General features: G+C 40.2%; 1 protein-coding gene across 2 annotated transcripts in view; it reads left to right on the top strand.

Moving 5' to 3' along the window:
* Txndc16 (thioredoxin domain containing 16) overlaps nt 1-5,024 on the top strand; it is a 75,024-nt gene extending 70,000 nt beyond the window's left edge. For both annotated transcript variants that reach the window (XM_031361193.1, XM_031361191.1), the window contains exon 22: nt 3,459-5,024. In XM_031361193.1, the coding sequence (XP_031217053.1) occupies nt 3,459-3,724 (266 nt within the window). In that variant the 3' untranslated portion in view covers nt 3,725-5,024. The remainder of the gene's footprint in view (nt 1-3,458) is intronic.
* Nucleotides 5,025-22,278: the final 17,254 nt, after the last annotated feature.

Genomic DNA, 22,278 nt, shown 5'->3' with positions numbered 1-22,278 from the left:
GGGGGGGGGGCAAGCAGCCCCTTCAATAATGAGTCAGGCACACCTGGCTGTTGCCAGGTAACTGTGGGGTGGAGCCTAGACAAAATGCCATCAGTACTCACCTGTAATGCATTGCTGAGGAGGCAGAGGGGACAGACCTGTGGCACTAGCTCAGTTAGTGAGCTCAGCTGTGAGACCCTGATCAGAGAGTAACTGAGGAAGACACCATGGATTACTTCTGGCCTGGCCTCCATGTGTACACACACACACACACACACACACACACACACACACACACACACTCACACCTTAATTAGGGTTTCTTTTGCTTCGATAAATACAATGATCAAATAAATACAATGATTAAACAACATGGGAAAGAAAGGGTTTCTCTTGTATTTACACATCATAGGCCATCACTGAAAGAAGTCAGGACAGGAATTCAAGCAGGGTAGGAATCTAGAACCAGGGCTGAAGCCAAGGCTATGGAGAGGTGACTACTAATTAAGAAAATGCCCTATAGATCTGCTGATAGCCTGATCTTATGGAGGCATTTTCTTAATTGAGGTTCCCTCCTCTAGGATGACTTTAGCCTGTGTTAAGTTGATGTAAAACTTGCCAGAACACACATGCACACACATTTAAAAAAATTTAACATGTGGTGGCACACAGTCTTTGATCCCAGCACTTGGGAAGTACAGGCAGGTAGATCTTTGTGAGCTTAAGGGTCAGCCTGGTCTGCATGTGAGTTCCAGGCTAGCCAAGGTTACACAGTGAGACCTCTGTTCAAATGAATGAATGAATGAATGAATGAATGATACTTTTTCGGAGGACAAGACTACAGAAGGTAAAGTCTAATTTTAAGAGTTTAATCTACAGTTTAAGGGCAGTCTGTTGAATGAATGTGACAGGTATGGATGATTTCTTGTGTGTGTGTGTGTGTGTGTGTGTGTGTGTGTGTGTGTGCATATGAGTGTATGTATATGCACTATATGCATTCAGTAACCCTCAGAAAGCAGAAGAGGGGTTGAGTTCCCTGGAACTTGAGTTACCAGCAGTTGTAAGCTAGGCAGTGTGAGCATCAGAAATCGATACACTGCAAGAGTAGCAAATACTCTTAACCATTGAGCCATCTCTTAACCATTGAGCCATCTCTTCTACCCACAAATGACTACTTTATAAGGGACTGCTTTCTTCTGCTCAATTTTGTAAATTACTTTTTCTTCATTTAATTTTTTTTTTTTTTAAAATTTTGGAGACAGGACTTTTCTGTGTAGCCCTGACTGTCCTGGAACTCGCTCTATATACCAGGCTGGCCTCGAACTCATAGAGATCCACCAGCCTCTGCCTCCAGAGTGCTGGCACTAAAGGAGTGCACCACACCATGCCTGGCTCTTTAATTTAACTATTACTAGTTTTAATCATAATAAGTACCTCTCTTGTTGTGATTTGTCTACTTTGAAACCCAGATTGAAATTTGATCAGCATGGGGCAATGTTGGAAGGTGAGTCCTAGGAGCCCTCATGACAAACTTCTCATTGGGGAATAGATTAGCTCTTTTGGGACGCAGACACCCCCTTTTCTTCTACACTCACCCACTCCCCTTCTGTTACCACAGTTAGATTGACGAAAATGGAGGCTCTTTCCAGATACTGTTCTCCTGACCTTGAACTTCTTAGACTCTCAAACCATGAGCCCAAATAAACTTTTTTTCAAAACAATGACCGAGACTCACCTATTTTGTTATAATGACAAAATATACTCACTGCATGAGTTCTGAAGTTCCTCACGTTAAGCCTCATGCTTGTCCTTCCTACTCAGGCAAGTCAAGACTTTATAATTTGCTTCTTACTTATAGGGATTTTGGAATATTCTAGCCTGGCAATACTATGCCCAACTCTAGTGTATTTCCTCTGAGTTAGCACTGTATTTTTTTTACATTGGTTTAATAATTGTTGGTAGGTGTTATATCCTGACCAGGGTCTCATGGGGAAAGTGACTGTAGATGCATGTTTCTGTTTATATGTATCTGCTGTTTTTTTGTGTGTTTTATGATTTTTTTATGCTTAGTCATTTTCTTATTAGATATTTTATTTATTTATATTTCAGATGTTATCCCCTTTCCCCGATTTCCCCACCAGAAACCCCTTATCCCATCCCCCCTCCTGCTTCTATGAGGGTATGCCCCCACCCACCCACCCACTCCTGCCTTTCCACCCTTGAATTCCCCTACAGTGGGGCATCGAGCCTTCACAGGACCAAGGGCCTCTTCTCCCATTGATGCCCAACAAGGCTGTTTTATGATTTTTTTTTTGACACGTGTTTTTTCTGTGTAATATCTCTGGCTATCCTGGAACTCACTCTGTAGAACGAACTGTCCTCAAACTCATAGCGATCTACCAGCTTCTGCCTCCTGAGTGCTGGAATTAAATATGTGGGCCACCATACTATGCAAAAAAGATTAAAAAAAAAAAGACTGGAGTAGGATGGTATCTAGTTAAGGTTCTATTGCTGTGAAGAGACAACATGACCATGGCAACTCTTACAAAGGAAAACGTTTAATTTGGGCTGGTTTACATTTTCAGAGGTTCAGTCCATTATCATCATGGTGGGAAACATGGCAGAGTGCAGGCTGACATGGTGCTGGAGAAAGCAGAGAGTTTATATCTGAAGGCAGGAGTAGACTGTATGCCAAACGGGGCATAGCTTGAGCATAGGAGACCTCAAAGCTTGCCCCCATAGTGGCATACTTCCCCCAGCAAGGTTGCACCTACTCCAATAAGGCCGCACATCCTAATAATGTCACTTCCTGTAGCAAAGTATTCAAACACATGAGTCTGTGGGAGCTATTCCTAGTCAAGCCACCACAGGAGGGGAGCAAAACGCTTGATATTTTAACTTATATCTGTCTATCTGTAAGCTTATTCCACATATTATTGTTTGTTGTTTTTTAATCCCCCAAAAGGGTTAGCTGGCAGTAAGATTATTTATTTTTGGTTCTATAAGTTATTATTATTAATACTTAATCACTGTATAAAAATAAGAGTATGAATGTAATGCTAAAATATAAAAATAGATGCTGGGAGATGCTTTAGTGCTTGTTGCAAAAACAAGAAGTCTGAGTTCAAATGCCCTCTACAGAAAAGGTGAGCATGGCTGCTTTTACCTGTAACCCTAGTGTTGAGGGATGGAAGATTCTAGGAGCTTGCTGGCAAGCCAAAATAGTAAACTTCATATTCAGTGAGAGAGACTCTCAAAAAAGAATATAGAGAGCAATAAATAGGCTTTTCCTCTGGCCTCTGCATGCATGTGGGAAAATGTGCATATGACCTCCTTAGGTCACCACAAATGCAAATGGGGATAGCTGATGAGGCCCTCCTACAAATGTGTATTTCAAAATAAAATACTTCCTAGCTATATTCATACAGTGATTTCATTTCTGTTAATCACGAAAACTCTTGGTTGTCTCTTTCTTCCAGCGGTCTTATCTGCCCAGGAATGGAAACCTCCTCTTCCAGCCTTTGATTTCCTGAGTATGATGGATGCTCCTGCATCTCAAGCCCCCACGAAGAAAGTTCTGGAGTGTCAGAAAGAATCAGAGGTGCAGAAGAGTGCTAAGCAGCAGCCTGGAGACAAATCAACAACCGGGAGAGAGCCAGTTGAAATGCTCAGAATAAAGCGTTGGAACAGGAATAACTGGCCCAAAGAAACACAGGAGCCTTTTCACCATGACAAGGAGTTATGAGTGGACCTTACAGGAGGGCTTCTCTGTGGCTCAGGAAACCCAAGATCAGTTCTTAAAGGAACAAGACTGAATTATGCTGTCTCTAGACAAGTGCCGTTGACTAGAATTGTGATACAAATGACATGTGAAATTTCTCAGTGGCTACACTTAAAAACCATAAAACGAGTAGATAAAATTGACTTAAAATGTACTTCACTCATAAACTCTAGACAGCTTAATTACTACAAAACATTGAGAGATTTACTTTTTAATGTGAAGTCTTCAAAATACAGTGCATTTTACACTCAATGCCATTCCTCACTAAGGAGATCCGTGTTGTATTTGCTTATTTGCCACAGGTGGTACATGACAGTTGTATTGGGCAGCTCACTCTCAGACAAACACCAGTGTGATTGACCATCAGTGTGATACCATGATGGTTCTAGCCATTGTGTGCATTTGAATCAAATTAGGATGTAACTGCTGAATCACCATTGACTCTCTGGTGGAATCATAGCTGGCAGTTGTATTTATTTTCTTGTAGTCCTATTAAAATCAGTTCTTTCCAGTTCTGCCTCTCAGGATTATTTGGCAAGATGAAGAGACAGTTTTAATATTTTGATTTCGTGATACTACTGACATCTACAGGGCATAGGTTGAGCTCCCCCCCCTTCCACTATACACTGGATAATGGATCCTCCATCAAAGAATTGTCTTTCTTTTAATGTCATTAGTTACCAAGGTTGTATAATTAACAACCTTGTAGTAGCTTGTAGCACGGTGGGATCTCTATATCTTCCTAGTCTGCCCAGTTACTATGTTTATAAATCTTTGAACATTAAAAATGAGTGGCTATCATATCTTGACTATTAAAAGTCATTTTTTAAAAAAAGATTTATTTTTTTGCACTTCATATGTATGAGTGTTTGACCTGTGTGCATTCCTGGTGCCCACAGAGGGCAGAAGAGAGCATTGGATGCCTGCAGACTGGAGTTGTGGATAGTGTCAGCTGCCATGTGCATGCTGGGAATCAGTCTGTGGTCCTCTGCAAGAGCCAGTGTTCTTAGCTGATGAGCCTTCTCTCCAGCTACAATTTTTATACTTTGAAGAAGCAATTAAAGTCTCCTCAAAAGGACTTACAATGTATGTAAATCTGTGTGTGCCCCTCTCTGAATATCCGTATCTGTACATTTTAAGTCTGTATGTGCAACTTTCTATATACATAATTGTGTATTATAAGGGAGTTTTAAATGAGCTCTTATTTCTATAAGTTAGAATGCTAAGTTTCAGATTAAACAGGAATTAAATACTGTGTTACTATCTCCTAGCAAAAAGAGGCTGCCTTATCTGAGTCATTATGAAATCCACCCCTGTAGCTTGGGAAAAGCAGTGGTCTTCTTGGGCTTGCCTTATAATGAGAACACGAATGGTCTAACTGTTAGGTGATCTGGCTCACTTTTGTACTGTGCATTGTCCAAGCATTTTGTTGAGGACATATAACTTGGTGCCCTCTGTATTTCTCTTTGTGGGTTATCTTCACAGGACCAAGGGCCTCTCCTCCCACTGATGTCCAACAAGGCCATCCTCTGCTATGTATGTGGCTGGAGCCATGGGTCCCTCCATGTGTACTCTCAGTGTCAGGCTTTAGTTATAAAAAGCAATTAAGAACAGCTTAAGAATTGTCCTTCAGCCCAAGGTGCAGGAAGCTGAAAGGCTATTTTTATTTAAAATTACTTTATTCTTAATTTATGTATATGTGTGTGAGCCTGTGTGAGTTTATATGCACCATGTGGGAGAGCAGGAAGCTAAAAAGGGGTGTTGGATTCCCTAGAGCTGGAGTTACATGTAGATGCTGTGCAAACCCAAGTCCTGTGCAAGAACAGCGAGTGCTCTTAATGGCTGAGCCATCCCTCCAGCCCTGTATTCTCTTTTATGCTGAGAAAAGAAGCCACAGCTTTTCTTAAGGCATTGGGGAGAACAGTCAAAGGAGTTGAGTTCCAAAGAATGTTAAGCCTTCTCACAGAAAAACAAGACATGTGGTCTGCTTCACATTGGCAAGAGTAGGAGTCCAACACCAAAGCAAGGAGAAATGAGTTGGTATTTTCACCCTACCTGCAAATAAATTAGTTTTGCCAGACTGTACTGGCAAGGACTTTATTACTCTCCCTAGTAAAGACTGATCAGAGCACAGATATCTGTGCAGTTTTCTTTACCCCCAGTTTCAAGCAAAGAGGCCAGAGCCCACCTTTACAGAGTGAGATGCGTTTCAAGGAACAAGCCTCAAGCTTAGAGGAGCACAAACACTTCACAGTGACTGTTTTGTGTTTGTGCCTGTTTATTATAGCTTTATTATTACTGTGTAACTAGCATTATACAGTAATGCTAATGTGCTTGACGGCTTCCTAGGCCATTAGTTTTGTGTCCCCCAAAAGATAGGCCAGAGCAATGGCAGGTGTGCAAAAGACTCAGAGGAGTAGGATAGAAACTGAAAATGTTAATTCTTTAAAGGACAGTGACAAGAACTTGGTGTAATCCCAATACTAGAGGAAGAGGGAAGAGAATAAAGAGAGGACAGCCTCACCTACTTAGTGAGACCTGTTAATAGGGGAGGTAGGATGAGGAGGGTCCTGGGTTCTCTGCCCAGCACCATGAATAAACTAAATGAACGTGTTTGAGGTGTAAAAAGGATATCAGTTGAGAAAAGGTTCTGACATGACACTTGAACACATTCACTTGGGCTCCTTCTACAGACAGGAAGTTCTCATGAGAAAGACTGGGGCAGGAGATTCCCCCTCAGTGGTTCTTAAGCAGGAGCAATTGACCTAATGCCTGGGTCATGAGCAGGAAACACTCCCCTCTACAGACATTGTAGAAGGCTGAAGTCATTACTCACTGGGTGAGATCTGGCAGGCAAGCCTTTCTGCCCTGGTGACCCAGGCTTTTCTAAGAGGCATAAAAACAAAACAACAAAAAAGGAAATCTCATAGGCCCAGTGTCTTCATGAACAGAGATCTACCACTAAAATCCCTTTCAGGAACTTCAAACATTGTGCTAACAAGGCGGACGTGTAGAAGACAGAGATTACAGAGTGACTGTGACCTGTTGATCCTCTCCAACAATGTGACATACACATTTAAAACTGAAGGATGAGATGGTCAGGTACCTGATCAGGAAGACTGAGCATTCTAGACAGAAGGAACAAGGCCTGGAAGACTTGAGGGAATGTTTGGTTTACTTGAAGAATGGAATGGAGCCAGTATGTCTCATGTCTCATGGTTGGGCAGGAAAGAGGGAAGACTGGATAGCTGGGAAGAGACAAAAAATCATGCAGTATTTTGCGAGCATAGATGGCAAGGCATTTGAACTTGTAACTACACCAAGGAACATACAAAAATTACAAGGAGTGTTCTGATTGCTATTAAGGAATAGCCATAGGGTTGGCAAGAGGATGGAGTTGGGGTGTGTTTTACCAGTTAAATCTGAATACCTAGTTGCTACTTGGATGCACATTTTGAGGGAAAGGATGAAATCACATGACTTGGGTTTCTGATATTAGTAAACATAAACTGGAGTAGTATAGAATACATAAGGTTGGGTAGGCTGAGAATCCCAAGTTCTACATTAAGAATGAAGACCTCATTGATCACAACGGCAGATGTCAAATATTTAGTGGGTGGGATATGTGAATCCGGGGCATAGTGGAGAGCTATCCTTCCTTGATCCAACAAATAATAAGTATTTATTGTCTGTTTGGAGCTGTTGGGTAGTGTGAATAAAACAGCCCCTTTATGTTTAACACTCAGTACATGTTCTATAGGAAATAAGTAAATTTACAGGTGACAACTGCTATGAAGGAAGAGAAGATGAAGAAAGATGGAGATGATACGGGGAAGTGTCTAAGTTTGGGTTGCTGTGAAGAGACACCGTGACCAAGGTAACTCTTATAAGGACAACATTTAATTGAGGCTGACTTACAGGTTCAGAGGTTCAGTCCATTATCATCAAGGCAGGAGCATGGCAGGGTCCAGGCAGGCATGGGGCAGGAGGAGCTGAGAGTTCTATTTCATCTAAAGGAAGCCAGGAGCAGACTGTCTTCCATGTAGTTAGGAGGGTCTCAAAGCACAACCCTATAGTGCCATACTCCCTCCAACAAGGCCACACTTTCTAATAGTGTCACTTCCCATGGACCAAGCATATTCAAAACACCAGCAAGAAGTGTTGTTAAGGAAGCCTTATTGATAAAATGAGTGGGGAGAAAAAAAAGCAGGCCTCAGGCTATTAGAGTGTGGTGGTTTGAATGAGAACGCCTCAGATTGGCTCAAATACTTGACTGATTAGTCATCACTGGGTAGACTGTGTAAAAGATTAGGTGTGGCCTTGTTGGAGGAAGTATATCACTGTGCGTAGACTTTGAAGTTTCAAAAGTTCACACCATGCTCAGTCTGCCTTGCTCTGCCTCTCTCTGTCTCTGTTTTTCTGTCTCTGTCTCCCTGTCTGTCTCTGTCTCTCCATCTCTGTCTCTCTCTGACTGCTGCCTCTGGATCAGGATGCCAAGCTCCCAGCTACTACTACAGAGCCATGCCTGTCCTCTTGTTACCATGATGCTCAGGGTCTTATCCTCAAACTGAAGCAAGCCCCTAATTCAGTGGTTCCCAGTCTTCTTAATGCTTCGACTTTTTAATACAGTTCTTCATGTTGTGGTGACCCCCAAACATAAAATTATTTTGTTGCTACTTCATAACTGTAATTTTGCTACAGGTATGAAGGAGATCTGATATACAACTTCCAGAGGGTTGTGACCCACAGGTTGAGAACCGCTGCCCTAATTAAATGCTTTCTTTTATGAGTTGCCTTGGTCATTGTAGCTCTTTGCAGCAATAGCACAGTGACTAAGATGTGGTGATACTAAAAACAAATTTAAATGGTAAGTCAAAGAACAACAAAAAGTTTCTTTAGAAGATGGATTAGAGGATCTGACAAGGGACCAAACATTTCTTAGCCAAAATCTAAGGTGAAAACCAGAGATGTAACCATAGCTCTGACATTCCCTGCCCACAAAAGCATTTGTAAATGTGATTATACTTCACTCCTTACATTTCGCTAGACCATTTTGTCCTCACAGACTGTTTGTTTCAACATACACAAAATCTGAACTCAACAACATGAAATCCATTGTTAAACTGGAGAATTTCAAGATTTTGTTTTATAACTTCTTTCTAGTTGTCACATGCAGAACAGTTCAGGTAGGAATGTCTGAAAAATAACAAAATCCTTGATAGTTTTCTCTTTGAGTTGTCAGGCAAGTGGTTATTTGAGCAAACTTACAGTTTAAAGAGGAAAACCATAAAAATATATAAAAAATGAAACCATGGTGTCAGGTTTCTATAGCTACCATGGATCTGATGATCTGAAGATGAGGAATGAGAATTTTTAGTCTCGGGGAAGGTTTGAGTCCTGGGAGCTTCTGGTACCTTCAGAGTCCTCATCCCTGTGGGACCCTGCAGTGGGGTTCCTAGGGCCGCTGGACAGAGGCTGGCTCCATGTGGCTGGGAGGTACAAGGGAGACAAGTATGTCTGTGCACCTTCCCTCAGCCATGGAGGCAAAACTCAAAGGCTTGGGTCTACCCAGGGTGGAAAGTTGGAACGTCTTGGAACAGTTTTGTTGAAATTAGAAGAAAGGGGAAGCCTAGCTAAACTGGCTAGTTTTGTGTGTAAACTTGACACAGGCTGGAGTTATCACAGAGAAGGGAGCTTCAGTTGGGGAAGTGCCTCCATGAGGTCCAGCTGTGGGGCATTTTCTCAATTAGTGATCAAGGGGGTAGGGCCCCTTGTGGGTGCTGCCATCCCTGGGCTGAAAGTCTTGGGTTCTATAAGAGAGCAGGCTGAGTAAGCCAGGGGAAGCAAGCCAGTAAAAAACATATCTCCATGGCCTCTGCATCAGCTCCTGCTTCCTGACCTGCCTGAGTTCTAGTCCTGACTTCCTCTGGTGATCAACAGCAATGGGGAAGTGTAAGCTCAATAAACCCTTTCTTCCCCAACTTGCTTCTTGGTCATGATGTTTGTGCAGGAATAGAAACCCTGACTAAGATACTAGCCTTAAAAGTGCCCTTTTAATTCCTAAAGTGGGATCAAGTTTGGGTCCCAGAAGACAATGAGAAGGGGGGGGAGGAGAAGAGAGGGGAGGGGGAGGGGGAAGGAGGGAGGGAGGGAGTGGAGAGATGAGAGAGCAGGAGGAGGAAAGAACTTTTCATCCACACTCTCCATGATTACATGAGAAGACATTTCAGCATTCTGGTATCAGCAACAATGGCATTTCTGAGAATTTGGAGTTATAGCTAGTCTTTAAGATTTACAAACAAAATAGATGCAACCTGTGATCCAAACAACAAAACAAACCCTCAAGTGATTAAATTTACTCTAAAATATTTCCAATAGGTCCTGAAGCAAGTATCTTGCAGAAGTAAATGAGCATTTTTCCTAGGGAAACAACCCTCATAGTAGGCCTCGAAGTAGTCCTAAAGTAGGTCCATAGTAGTCCTAAAAATAGCTTTCAAAGCAATGATGCGTGTGCAGACAGAATTGAGCAACAACACAAGGGGAAAAAATGGGCTTACTGTGAATAAGAATTAGCAAAAACCAATAGCAGAAATGAATCAGTAATGACTTCAGATACTAAAGTTTCTAGGGACAAGATTGCTTGGGCTACTTGAAGTCTTTTGTATTGCCATATGAATTTTAAGATTATCCCCCCTAGTTTCTTGAAGAATGCCATTGGGATTTTGATGTGGCACACACCAACTCTATAGACTGTTTTTGAATGGGACCTTTTCACCTCAATTTCTTTCTCAGCATGTTTGAGGTTGATATGTAGCAAGCCTATTGATTTTTTGTGCTGATTTTGTATCCTGCTACTTTGCAGAAAATGTCTAGTTTTCTGGTTGAGTCTTTAGGATTTTTTTCTTTTGGTAGATGTTCATATTATTTGCAAATGAGGATAATTTTATTATTTTCTTCTTTGTATCTGTTTTATTTCTTTTGACATATTGTTCTAGCCAATAAATTAGCATCATACTGAATAAGAGCAGAGAGTATGGGCATTCTTGTTTTCCTGATTTTACAATGAGTGCTGCAGGTTTTCCACATATAGTATAATACTGGTGTTTTAATTAGGGTTTCTAGTGCTGTGATAAAGTACTATGTCCACAAGCAACTAGAAAAGCAAAGAGTTTATTTCAGCTGATAGATGTGGTTCATCATGAAGGGAAGTTAGGGCAAGAACTCCAGGCAGGAACTGAAGCAAAGGTTGTGGAGGAACACTGCTCAGTGGCTCACTCTGCATAGCTTGCTCTGCCTGCTTTCTTAAATACCTTAGCACCACCTGCCCAGGGATGGCATCACCAACAATGGGCTGGACCCTCCATCGTTAATCACTAATTAAGAAAACACATTAGAGACTTGCCTCCAGGCAGATTTTTTTTTTTCAGTTGAGTGTTCCTAACGATTATAACTTGTTTCAAGTTGACATAAAACTATCAAGGACACAGGTTAAACATAAATATACAGAAAGGTTAAAAGTAAAGAGGAGGGAAGGGGTGGCTGAAGATATGACTCAGCAGTTAAGAGCACTGCCTCCTCTTCTAGAGGAACCAGGGTCACTTTTTCAATACTCACACGGCAGTTTACAACTGTCTATAATGCCAATCCTGGTCAACATCCTCTTCTGGTTTCTACAGGCACCAGGCACACATGTGGTACATAGATATACATGCTGGCAAAACAATACACATAAAAATTATAAAAAGCTTAACAGTAAAAGAATAGGAAAAGATACAATGCAAGATTTCTACATAGAAAAAGGATGTCAGAAAGCCATAATGTTACATTAGATAAACGTTAAGCAGGTACTTCATAATGATAATGTCGACTTACCAGCATGTTAAGTTAGTTATAAACTTCTTTTTTTAATTTTTAGTGTGCGTTAAGTGTTTTTCTTGCATATGTGCTTGTCCACTGCATGCATGCCTGCTGCCCTTGGGCCAGCGGAGGCTATCCAGTCCCTTAGAATTGGAGTTACAAATGGTTGTAATGTTTCATGTGGATGCTGGGAAACCAAATCAAGGTCAGCTGCAAGAGCAACAATTGCTCTGAACCTCAAAGTCATCTCTCTAGTCCCAAGATAGTTGCAAATGCTTTAATTACCTAGTATCATTATAAAAATATATGAAGTAAAACTTAGTAGAACTAAACAACTTAATTATTATTCCATTTTCAGTACCTAATTAAATCAGGGGAAAAAACAAGGCAAGTTACAAAGACTTTAAACGATGTTATTGATATACATAGCTTTGCCAAGGACTGTAGAACAGATACTCCTTTCAAGACTTTAAGAACATTTATAAAAGTTGACATATACTGGCCAATAGAGCAAGTCTCAACTATTGTTAAAAGGTTAATGTAGTTATTCAGTGTGCTTTCTGACCACAGTGTAACTAATCAAGAAAACAATAACAAAACAATACTTAAAGGGGCCATATTAAGCATCTGACTGTATTAGCCAAAGATAGGAGTAAAATGTGGGCATCACATTGCTTCTTACTACCAAAGCTTGGAGGCTGTCCTAGTTAGCCTTAATGGTCAGCTTCATAGAGCCTAGAGCCATCTGAGAATAAAAGCCCCAGCTGAGGCTTTTATATGTCTGTAACAAATTGTCTTTATTGTTAGTTGACTAGGCAGGTAGTCCTGGGCTATATGAGAAAGGTAACTTAGCAAGAGCTTGAGAGTGAGCAAGTAGTGTGGTTTCTGCTTCAGTTTCTTGTTGGAGTGCCTGCCTTGAGTACTCTCAGTGATGGACTGTCACCTATAGTGTAAGCCAAATAAATAATTCTGTCCCCTAAATTGCTTTTAGTCTAAGTGCTTTTTGTTTGTTTGCTTTATCACAGTAACAGGTATCTCTATCTATCTATCTATCTATCTATCTATCTATCTATCTATCTATCTATCTATCTATCTATCTATCTATCTACCTACCTACCTACCTACCTAATCTATCTATCTATCTATCTATCTATCTATCTATCTATCTATCTATCTATCTATCTATCTATCTATAGATCTCTCTATATATCTTATATATCCACTTAGTGGGATAGTAGCATATAAAAGTCTTTCTTGTCCATTATGTTTCTCTAAAAATCTTTGTATGTAATACCTGAAAATAATACTAATGTGACCTGCTAATAAATTATTGAGGAAGCAGATAATTCAGGCATCATCCCATTTTAGAGTTGATTAATGTTATAACACTTCACTTTTTCTTAAAGTAAACCTTATTTAAAACATACTATGATATGTTAATTGACTCCTACCCAAGATTTAGTTTGAATAACCTATGATTAAGTCCTTACGTAGACTTTAAGAAAGAATCTGGATCCAGTGAAATATTCCAGACCACCCTCCTGACTTCAAATAGGCAAAACATCACATCAGCATTTTAATCCAATAAAGGACTCATTTCCTCTGGCATTCTACCCAGCCTGGACTTTCTTTTTCCTAAGTGTATATCTTGTAAAGTTATGAAGGATACCTTTGGAGAATTAATTTTCCTCACATTTAAGCTTAATTCTTTCTTAGAAATACAATGTAACAAGCTACTTTGTTCTTGGTACAGTAAACTCCCTGACCTTCTGCTTTGTTGTAATGAAGGTGACTAATGTATTAAGACCGATTCCCAAGGCTACCAGATAGGATGATAAACACATCCAATCTTACATGATATGGTCTCAACAAAGGTGAGTAAGTTAATCCCTATTCAGTTACATAAGAGACTAGGATCATTCTTTCTAAAGATATTTACACTCTTGGGAGAGAGAGATGTTGGAGTATACCTTTATATATAAGATATTATATATTATAGTAAAGTATGTGTATATAATATTATTAAATTATTTTTTCAAGGTAGGGTTTCTCTGTGTAGCCCTGGCTGTCCTGGAACTCATTGTGTAGACCAGGCTGGCCTGGAACTCAGAAATCCACCTGCCTCTGCCTCCCAAGTGCTGGGATTAAAGGCGTATGCCACCAGTGCCCGGCTAATAAAAATGTAATTTAAAAGGAATTGTTTTGTGTTTTGTAAACACAATTGAGAAATCTGAATGTCTAGAATCATGTGAGGGAGCTAACCAGCATAGTAGACTAGAGATTTTTTTTTTAAACTTTTATTGCATTATAATGAGAAAAGTTACATGATTTCAATTTATCTGAATTTGTTAACATTTAAAAACATATTTTAAGAAAATAGAATTAAATCACATTCTTGTTTCCCTTTTGTACCTCCTAGACTAGAGAGTTTTAATTCAGGTTGAAGAACCATCAAGGTCACTAGCCGTGTTTTACTTTGACCTGATCATAATGGTGCCCTGATTCTTCCCTCTTGGGTTATGAACGTATGTAGCTTCTTTTTATTTCAAAGGGCCTACAGTTAAGAAGCTTTGGGTTTTTAAAAGAGACCTTTGACTTTAAATTCTTGGGATGGTTCAAAGACTGTAGGAATTTTAAAGTTGGACTGTATTTTATAAATTATGATAATAAAATCAGATCTTGGAGGCAAACAAGAAAGGAAAAGGTGCAGTATTTTAAAGAGACGTGGGTCGGGCGGTGGTGGCACATGCCTTTAATACCAACAACAACAACAAAAACATAAAGAGATGTATTTCTTTCCTTGGAGCTCAGGAAACTCTATCGAGGAGGAGACATGAGTGTAAGAGCCAGAGGGGAAGGAGGACTCCAGGAGAAGAGAACAAGGCCCTCTTAGTCAACTGAGCAAAGCTCATGTGAACTTACAGAGACTGAACCAGCATGCAGAGCAGACGCAGCCTTGCACCAGTTCTCTGCATATATAGTAGCTTTCAGTTTAGTGTTTTCGTGGGACTCCTGGGTGTGGACAACCGCGTCTCTGATTCCTGTGACTTTACCTGGGGCTCTTTTCCTCCTGCTGGCTTGCTTGTCTAACTTGGGTCTGATGGTTTTGGTTTATCTTAATATATTTTAGTTTGTTAAAAAAATAAAATAAAAAATGAAGTACTGTGTTTGTGTGCTGCAGTTGACAAGGGGTGATTTTACTGGTTAGTGTTTGTCAGGTAGAACCTAGGAAGAGGGGATCTCACTTGAGGAATTACCTCCATCAGATTGGCCTGTTGGCATGTCTGGGGGTACATTTTCTTTCTTAAAATAAATTGAAAATAGATTTCTTTTCCTACGATATATTCTGGTTACTGTTTCCCCTTTCTCTACTCCTCTCTCCAGTCCCTCTCCTCTAGATTCATCTCTTCTATCTCTTGTTAGAAACTAGGAAGGCTACTGACTCTTGTGAGTTAATTTTGTCTCCTACTTGCTGAAAGTGTTTATCAGTTGTAGGAGTTTCCTGGTGGAAATTTTAGGCTCACTTAAATATACTAATTATCATATCATCTGCAAATAAAGGTATTTTAAACTTCTCTTCCTGTTTGTATTTTTTTTTTGATCTCCTTGTTTTATTGCTCTAGATAAGACTTCTAATACAATATTGAAATGGTATGGAGAACATGGACATGTCTTGTTCCTGATTTTAGAGGATTTGCTTCGAGTTTCTCGTCATCTAAGTTGATGTGATGCTGGCTTGCTGTAAGCTGCCTTTATTATGCTGAGGCATGTAGTGTGTATCCCTAATCTCTCCAGACATTTTATCTTGAAGAGGTTTAGATTTTGTCAAAGGCTTTTTCTGCATTTAACGAGAGGGTCATGAGGCCTTTTTCTTTCAGTTTGTTTATATGGTGGTTTACATTTATTGATTTTTGTATATTGAACCATTGCTGCATCTCTGGGATGAAGCCTACTTGATCACGGTGGATGATATTTTTGATGTATTTGTGGATTTGGTTTGCAAGTATTCTATTGGGAATTTTTGCAACACTGTTCATAATGGAAAGTGGTCTGTAATTTTCTGTCTTTGTTGGGTATTTCTGTGGTTGAGGTATTAGCATAACTGTGGCGTCCTCAACAGAATTGGGCAATGTTCCTTCTATTTCTGTTTTGTGGAATAACTTAGGTATTGGCATTAATTCGTCTTCAAAAGTCTCATGGAATTCAGTGCTAAAACCATCTCCCCCTTTTTGGGATGGGAGACTTTTAATGACTGCTTCTGTTTCACTAGGTATAGGTTTGTTTAAATTCCTTACCTTGTCTTGATTTAACTCTGGTGAGTGTTATGTATCAAGAAACATATCCATTTCTTTTAGCTTTTCTAGTTTGTGGAGTACAGGTTTCTCCAGTGCATCCTTAGGATTCTTTCAATTTCCCTGGAAATTCTTGTGATGTTCCACTTTTTATCCCTAATTTTGTTCATTTTGATATTTTCTATTCTTTTTAGTTAATTTGACTAAGGCTTTGCCAATCTTATTTCTTCAAAGAAGCATCTCTCTTGGTTTGAAATCTATTTTGTCAAATATTAAAATGACTACACTGTCATGTTTCTTAGGTTCATTAACTTGGAAACAAAGCGCCCATCTTCCCACCCTGAGGTTATGTCTATCTTTAATATTAAGGTGTTTATCTTGGATACAGCAGAAGGATGAATCACATTTTCGTATCCGTTTGGTCAGTCTGTGTCTTTTTATTGGGGGATTGAGAGCAATGATGTTGAGAGTTGTCAGTGAGCAGTGTTTGCTGATTCTCATTCTGTTGTTATAATGTGTGTTGTTGTCTGTGGTATGGGTTCCCCCTTTTGATTTGCTGGTCTGAGGCTATTTATTCCTTATGTTTTCTTGGGTGTAGTTAAGCTCATCAGGTTGAAGTTTTCCTTCTAGCTTTTCCATAGAGCTAAACATGTAGATAGATACTTTTTAAATTTGGTTCTTATCATGGATTGTCTTTCTTCATCTACTGTGATTGAATTTTTTCTGGGTATAGTAGTGCAGGGGCATCTGTGGCCTCTTTAAGGTTATAGCACATCTATCCAGCCCTTTTGGCTTTTAGTCTCTATTGAGAAGTCAGATATTGTTCTAATAGATCTGCCTTCATCTGTTAGTTGGTCTTTTTCTTTTGTAGCTTTTATATTCTTTCTTTTTTCTGTACATTTAGTGTTTTTATTGTTATGTGCTGAATGGAATTTCATTTCTGTTTCAGCAAATTTGGTGTTCTGTATACTTCGTGTACCTTGATAGACATCTCCTTCTTTAGGTTAGGGAGATTTTCTATGATTTTATTGAAAATATTTTCTGTGCTCTTGACCTGGGTTTATTCTCCTTCCTCTATTCTTATTATTCATAAATTTGGTCTTTCAATGGTTCCTCAGATTTCCTGTATGTTTTGCATCTGAAGGTTTTGTTTGTTTGTTTTGCTAACATTTTTTGGCTAAGGGATCCATTTCTTTTATCTTGGCTTCAATGCCTGAGACTCTTTCTTTCATCTCTTGTATTCTGTTGGTAAGACATGCCTCTGAAGTTACTTTTTGAGTCCCTAAATTTTTTCATATCCAGACTTTCTTAATTTAAAAAAAATTGATTCTACTTTCACTTCCAGGTATTGAACTACTTTGTTCATGTATTTCCACTGTTTATGTTTTCATAGATTTCTTTTTTTAAAAGTCTTTTAAAAAGAATTTTATTTAATCTTTTTTTACAGTCCAGATTTTATCCCCATCCTGGTCCACCCTCTGACTGTTCCTTTTCCCATACCCCCTGCCACCCATCTCCATGAAGATGCCCCCCTGCTACCCCTCCCCAACTAGACCTCCCCACTCCCTGGGGCCTCCAGTCTTTTGAGGGTTAGGTGCATCTTCTCTGACTGAGTCTAGACCCAGCAGTCCTCTGCTGTATATGTGTTGTGGGCTTCATAACAGCTGGTGTATGCTGCCTGGTTGGTGGTCCAGTGTCAGGGATCTTGGGAGTCCAGGTTAATTGAGACTGCTGGTCCTCCTACAGGGCCGCCCTGCTCCCCAACTTCCTCTAGCTTTTCCCTAATTCAACCACAGGGGTCAGCAGCTTCTGTCCATTGGTTGGGTGTAAATATCTGTATCTGACTCTTTATAGACTTCTATAATGGATATATTCATTTTGTCTTTAAGTACCTCTAACATATTCATAAAGGCTATTTTAAAGTCCTTGTCCTATGCTTCAGCTATATTACATTTCTTAGGGTCTACTGTAGCAGGGTTGCTGGTCTCTAGTGGAGTCATATTGTTCTGGCTGTTTTGATTATGTTTTTATGTTGGCATTTAGGCATCTGGATTTGGGATGATTGTGACGCTAGGTGCTGATATTTGGTCTTGTCTTTGTTGTGTGAGCCTTTTGTTTCTTGGTTTCTGTTGCCCTCCCGGGTTCTTAGGAGAATGTGTTGGCTGTGTGTTCTCTGGGAGTGCTTCTGAGACCCTGCCAGGTGTAACCACTGTGGCTTCTGGGTAGAATGTGTTCTAGGTATTTGGAGTTGACACTTAGGAATGGGAATGGAGTAGAAGGGGGTCCTGAGAGGGTCCACAGGAAGAAAGAAAACAGGGTGTTCCACTAGGATCTATTTTATCCTTAGAATGGGGACAGAGAATAAGGAGGGGCCACAGCAGGTAATCTGATGTAGACCTGGGGATGAGACTGGGGGATTGGATTGGGTGGAGAGGTAAAGATCTGCAGTTGCCTTACCTGCCCCCCTGGCCTGTGTGGCCAGTAGGTTCCCAGGGAGTGGAGATGGGTGCTAGGATAAGGGACGGGGAGGGGAGGAAGGTCGGAGAAGAGCTGTGTGATCCACTGGAGATGGCAGCACGAGGGAAAGAAGGCTGTGACAGGTGATCTGTTATAGAGCTAGAGTGAGATTAGGAGATTGGATTTGGAGGTGAGAAGGGCAAGGTAAAGATTTACAGTTAGCCTACCTGTATCCCTGGCCTGCATCAGAACATTTTCTTAATTGATAATTTATGGAAGAAGAACCTATCCCAGTGGGTGGGTGGTGCCACTCCTGCACAGATCCTGGACTGTATGAGGAAGGTAGCTGAGCAAGCCAGAGGAAGCCAGCTGGTATGCAGCATTGCACCATGGTCCCTGCTTCAGTTGTGGTCTCAGGTTCCTGCCTTAGTTTCCCTTGACAATGGACTGTAAATTGTGAGAGTAAACAATCTCTTTACTCTCCAAGTCTCATTTAGTTATGGTGCTTGTTATAGCAACAAAAGCAAATCAGGATAGATACTTTGCTTATGTTTGTTCAATGTCTAGGAACAATTCAAGTGACTCTGACTCACAGAAAATATAGTAACTCTCTGTATTTCCAACTTTTCCCACTTAAAAAGAAAGAAAAATATCAACACACACACACACACACACACACACACACACGCACACACACCATATACCACACATACACACACACACAATATACCACACACACATACACACATACATACACACACACACAGACACACAGACACAGGAAATATACTTACAAGTATCATAATCAATTATTTGAGGTTTTATTTTTAGATTATACCATGAATTCATTTACATTTTTTCTTTCAACCAACCAAGTCTATGGTATTTATTAATTGTCAGACCCTGAGCTAAGTGCTGTGAACACAGAAGTAAATCAGGAATCAGCCACTACCTACAGGGCCTATTGTGTAATACTGAAGCGTAACACAGAAATCATTCTTCCCTTGTGGGTTATAAGTGATAGCATGAAGCATAATCTAGAATGAGTTACTAAAGGAATTCCCATGGCCAAGAGAGAGCATCAACATTGCCTTTGCGACTCCAAAGAACTTAACACATGCAGAAACAAGCAGCAGCCGATATTGAATGAAGAGGATTGGTAGAAAAGTCTAGGAGGTCAGAGAGGAACAAGAGGTGCACGTGCAAGGCATCATTGGATTAATGAGTTGGGCTCTGGATCTTAGGTTAAAAATTAGGGTTATACTCTTATCCTACCCTAAAAGTAGAAAAGTTAATTTCAGATATTTGTACTTCGATGAAGCAGAAAAATGAAGCATCTATAACGAGTGTCAAGTCTATGGTCCCCACCCCCAAACACAATTCCAGTCATGTTAGAATCGTAGTCTCTTTCTACTAGCCTCTTTGTTTGCATTAGCTTAAGTAGATTAAATCCTCTGGAGACTTAAAGTTGTAGTGACTGCTTTATCCTGGAAACTATAATGAATCAGATACTCTTTAGGGCAGAAGTCATTTCCTGCAGTAATTTTTCCAGGCAATCAGAATACCATTTTTCCCCCCTGCAGTATAAAATAAAGAAAAATGGGAACTCAGTGAGCCTCCTGAGCACCGCAATTATTCCATTTCCAGGAAGCGGCTAATGGTGGGAAGGACAGAGATGATATTTGTACACCATTGTCCTTCCTCTGATTCGTTGTCAAATTGTGCCACTGCTTCTGCCAATGTTCCTAGAAGAAGGAAACAGATCCTCACAATGCTTCTTAATGTAACTCAAGAAGTCATGGAGGGCTAACATTATTTTTAGATCTCTTTATTTTAAAGTATAACAAAAACATCTTGCCTATTGGTTTAAAACCCCTTCTTGTAGTCTCTGTCTGGTATACCCTAAAATTCTGTACTGTGAATACTTTACATCACCAACACTGACATTAATTTCTAAGCCTCTGTATGATAGTTGCTGCAGAAAGGATTGACAGGAAACTTCCTTTACTCTGAACCCACAATAGTATTAGCTCATGTTGCCTTGGATTATATAGTTTCACCAAGTGTGAAGCCTTCCCCTAAACAGTGCTTTAATTTTCCTGGTAGCATCTATGAAGCATTCTCAGTATTCAAAAACTAAGAAAGTAACCAAGATTTCCAACTTACTAGGTGAGCTCTCCATAAAACAGATCCTTTGTGCTTCATCACCCACTCCATTGCCAGCTAGGAAACCACACAAAGGATGCTGATAGCCAGCTCGATTGCTGCCGCCTGGTAAAGAGAGTTTTCTTTTTTTTTCTTTTTTTCTTTTTAACTCACCTGTATTTACCTTTTAAAGCAGAATGTGATTGGGCATTATTTCTATTCACAAGCCTTGCTGAGTTACAAGACTTAGGGAAACAGGGTTTTGTTCTTAGTACTTTGGAAAACAAGCCACTTGGGGAATCCCTGTCAGGTTGTTTTAACTTGTGTTTACTTCTAAGACTAGTACATGCAGAATTAACTATAGGGAATGAAATCTTTAGGATGTAACTTAAGCCATCTTAATTTGGTCTACTAAGGAATCCAGCTCAACAGCTAAACACGTCAGACCACAAAGTTAACATTAATAGTAGGTTACGTTATGTCTTAACAACAAACGTTCTATCAACCTCTTGAGTCAAACCTATAGTATCACAGTATCACATGTAGAAATGTTATCTTTCCCTAAGTTTTCATGCCACACAGATGTTTTAAATGTTAACAAAAATAAACAAAAATAATGGGAAATACATTATCAGAAGGAATGAAGGTAAGCATCAAACACAGTTCTGGTGAAGCTTAGTCTACTTCTTCCATGCGTGATGTGTCATCATCTCCTTCCAGGGGTGGCATTTCTCTTGGTCCTCAGAGCCAAATCTCTGACTCCAAGGATGCTAAATGTAGTCAAAGGGCTTGCCCATAGACTGCGGGTGAGTTGGAAGAGTTGGGGGAAGGGTTGCGTCAGATGGCAAGAGAGACAGATGATGACAATGGATGCCAATAATACCACCCAGCAATTTTCCTTCAAAAATAGCACTTGTGAGGTAAAGATGAAACGCTCCTTAATGGTTAGAAAGTTTCAGAATGAGAGTGTCTCACGGGACAGTGGGAAAGTAAACAGACATGATATTAGTATGTTTTTCGAGTTGTACATGTAATTTTTCCATACATAGAAAGTGGCTAAGCACAGATAAATAAGATAGGAGAAACAAGTTTCTCCCCAGTTTTCATTTTATTTTTAAAACCTTTTTATTGGTTCTTTGTGAATTTTACATTATCCCCTTATTTTACTCATTGGCTTGCTCCTCCCTACCTGCTCTCTACTTTTTAAATCTTTCCCATAAACAACAAACAACAAACTAACAAACAAACAAACATCTCTCTGTAGAAGCTGTAGTCACACAGTACACCCTTTAACCCACACATCTTTTACTTGCAAATGTTCATGGCAGTGAATCACTGTCTGGCTTGAGGCCTCTGGCTTCTGCTACACTACCAATACCAGATCCTCACTAGGACTCCTCTGGGATATCCTGTTGTTGCCCTGTGTCATAGAATTCTTGCAGCTTTGAGTTTGGAGGACCAGTCCCTTCATGTGCTCGAGCAGTTCATAGATGGAGTAGATGTTGGGTTGGCCAACTCAAAGGCTTGGATCTGGGCCTGGGTGGTAGCAAAGTTGGTCAGCGTGACAGCTCTCCCACTCTCACACCCTTGGGGCCAGCACTCCTGTGCCCAGGTCACCAGGGCCAGCTCTACTGTGCTGTCCAGGTGAGGTGCAGGTCCTACTTTCTTGAGTGCTGCAGCCAATAGGAGGCTCCTCCCAGGTTTTTTTTATTAGATATTTTCTTTATTTACATGTAAATTTCTCCTTTCCCAGTTTCCCCTCCAAAA

This window comes from Mastomys coucha, unplaced genomic scaffold (assembly GCF_008632895.1).
Source record: "Mastomys coucha isolate ucsf_1 unplaced genomic scaffold, UCSF_Mcou_1 pScaffold9, whole genome shotgun sequence".
In the NCBI taxonomy this organism is placed as follows: domain Eukaryota; kingdom Metazoa; phylum Chordata; class Mammalia; order Rodentia; family Muridae; genus Mastomys; species Mastomys coucha.
Note: the sequence above shows the minus strand (reverse complement) of the source record. Positions and strands in the feature narration are given on the sequence as shown.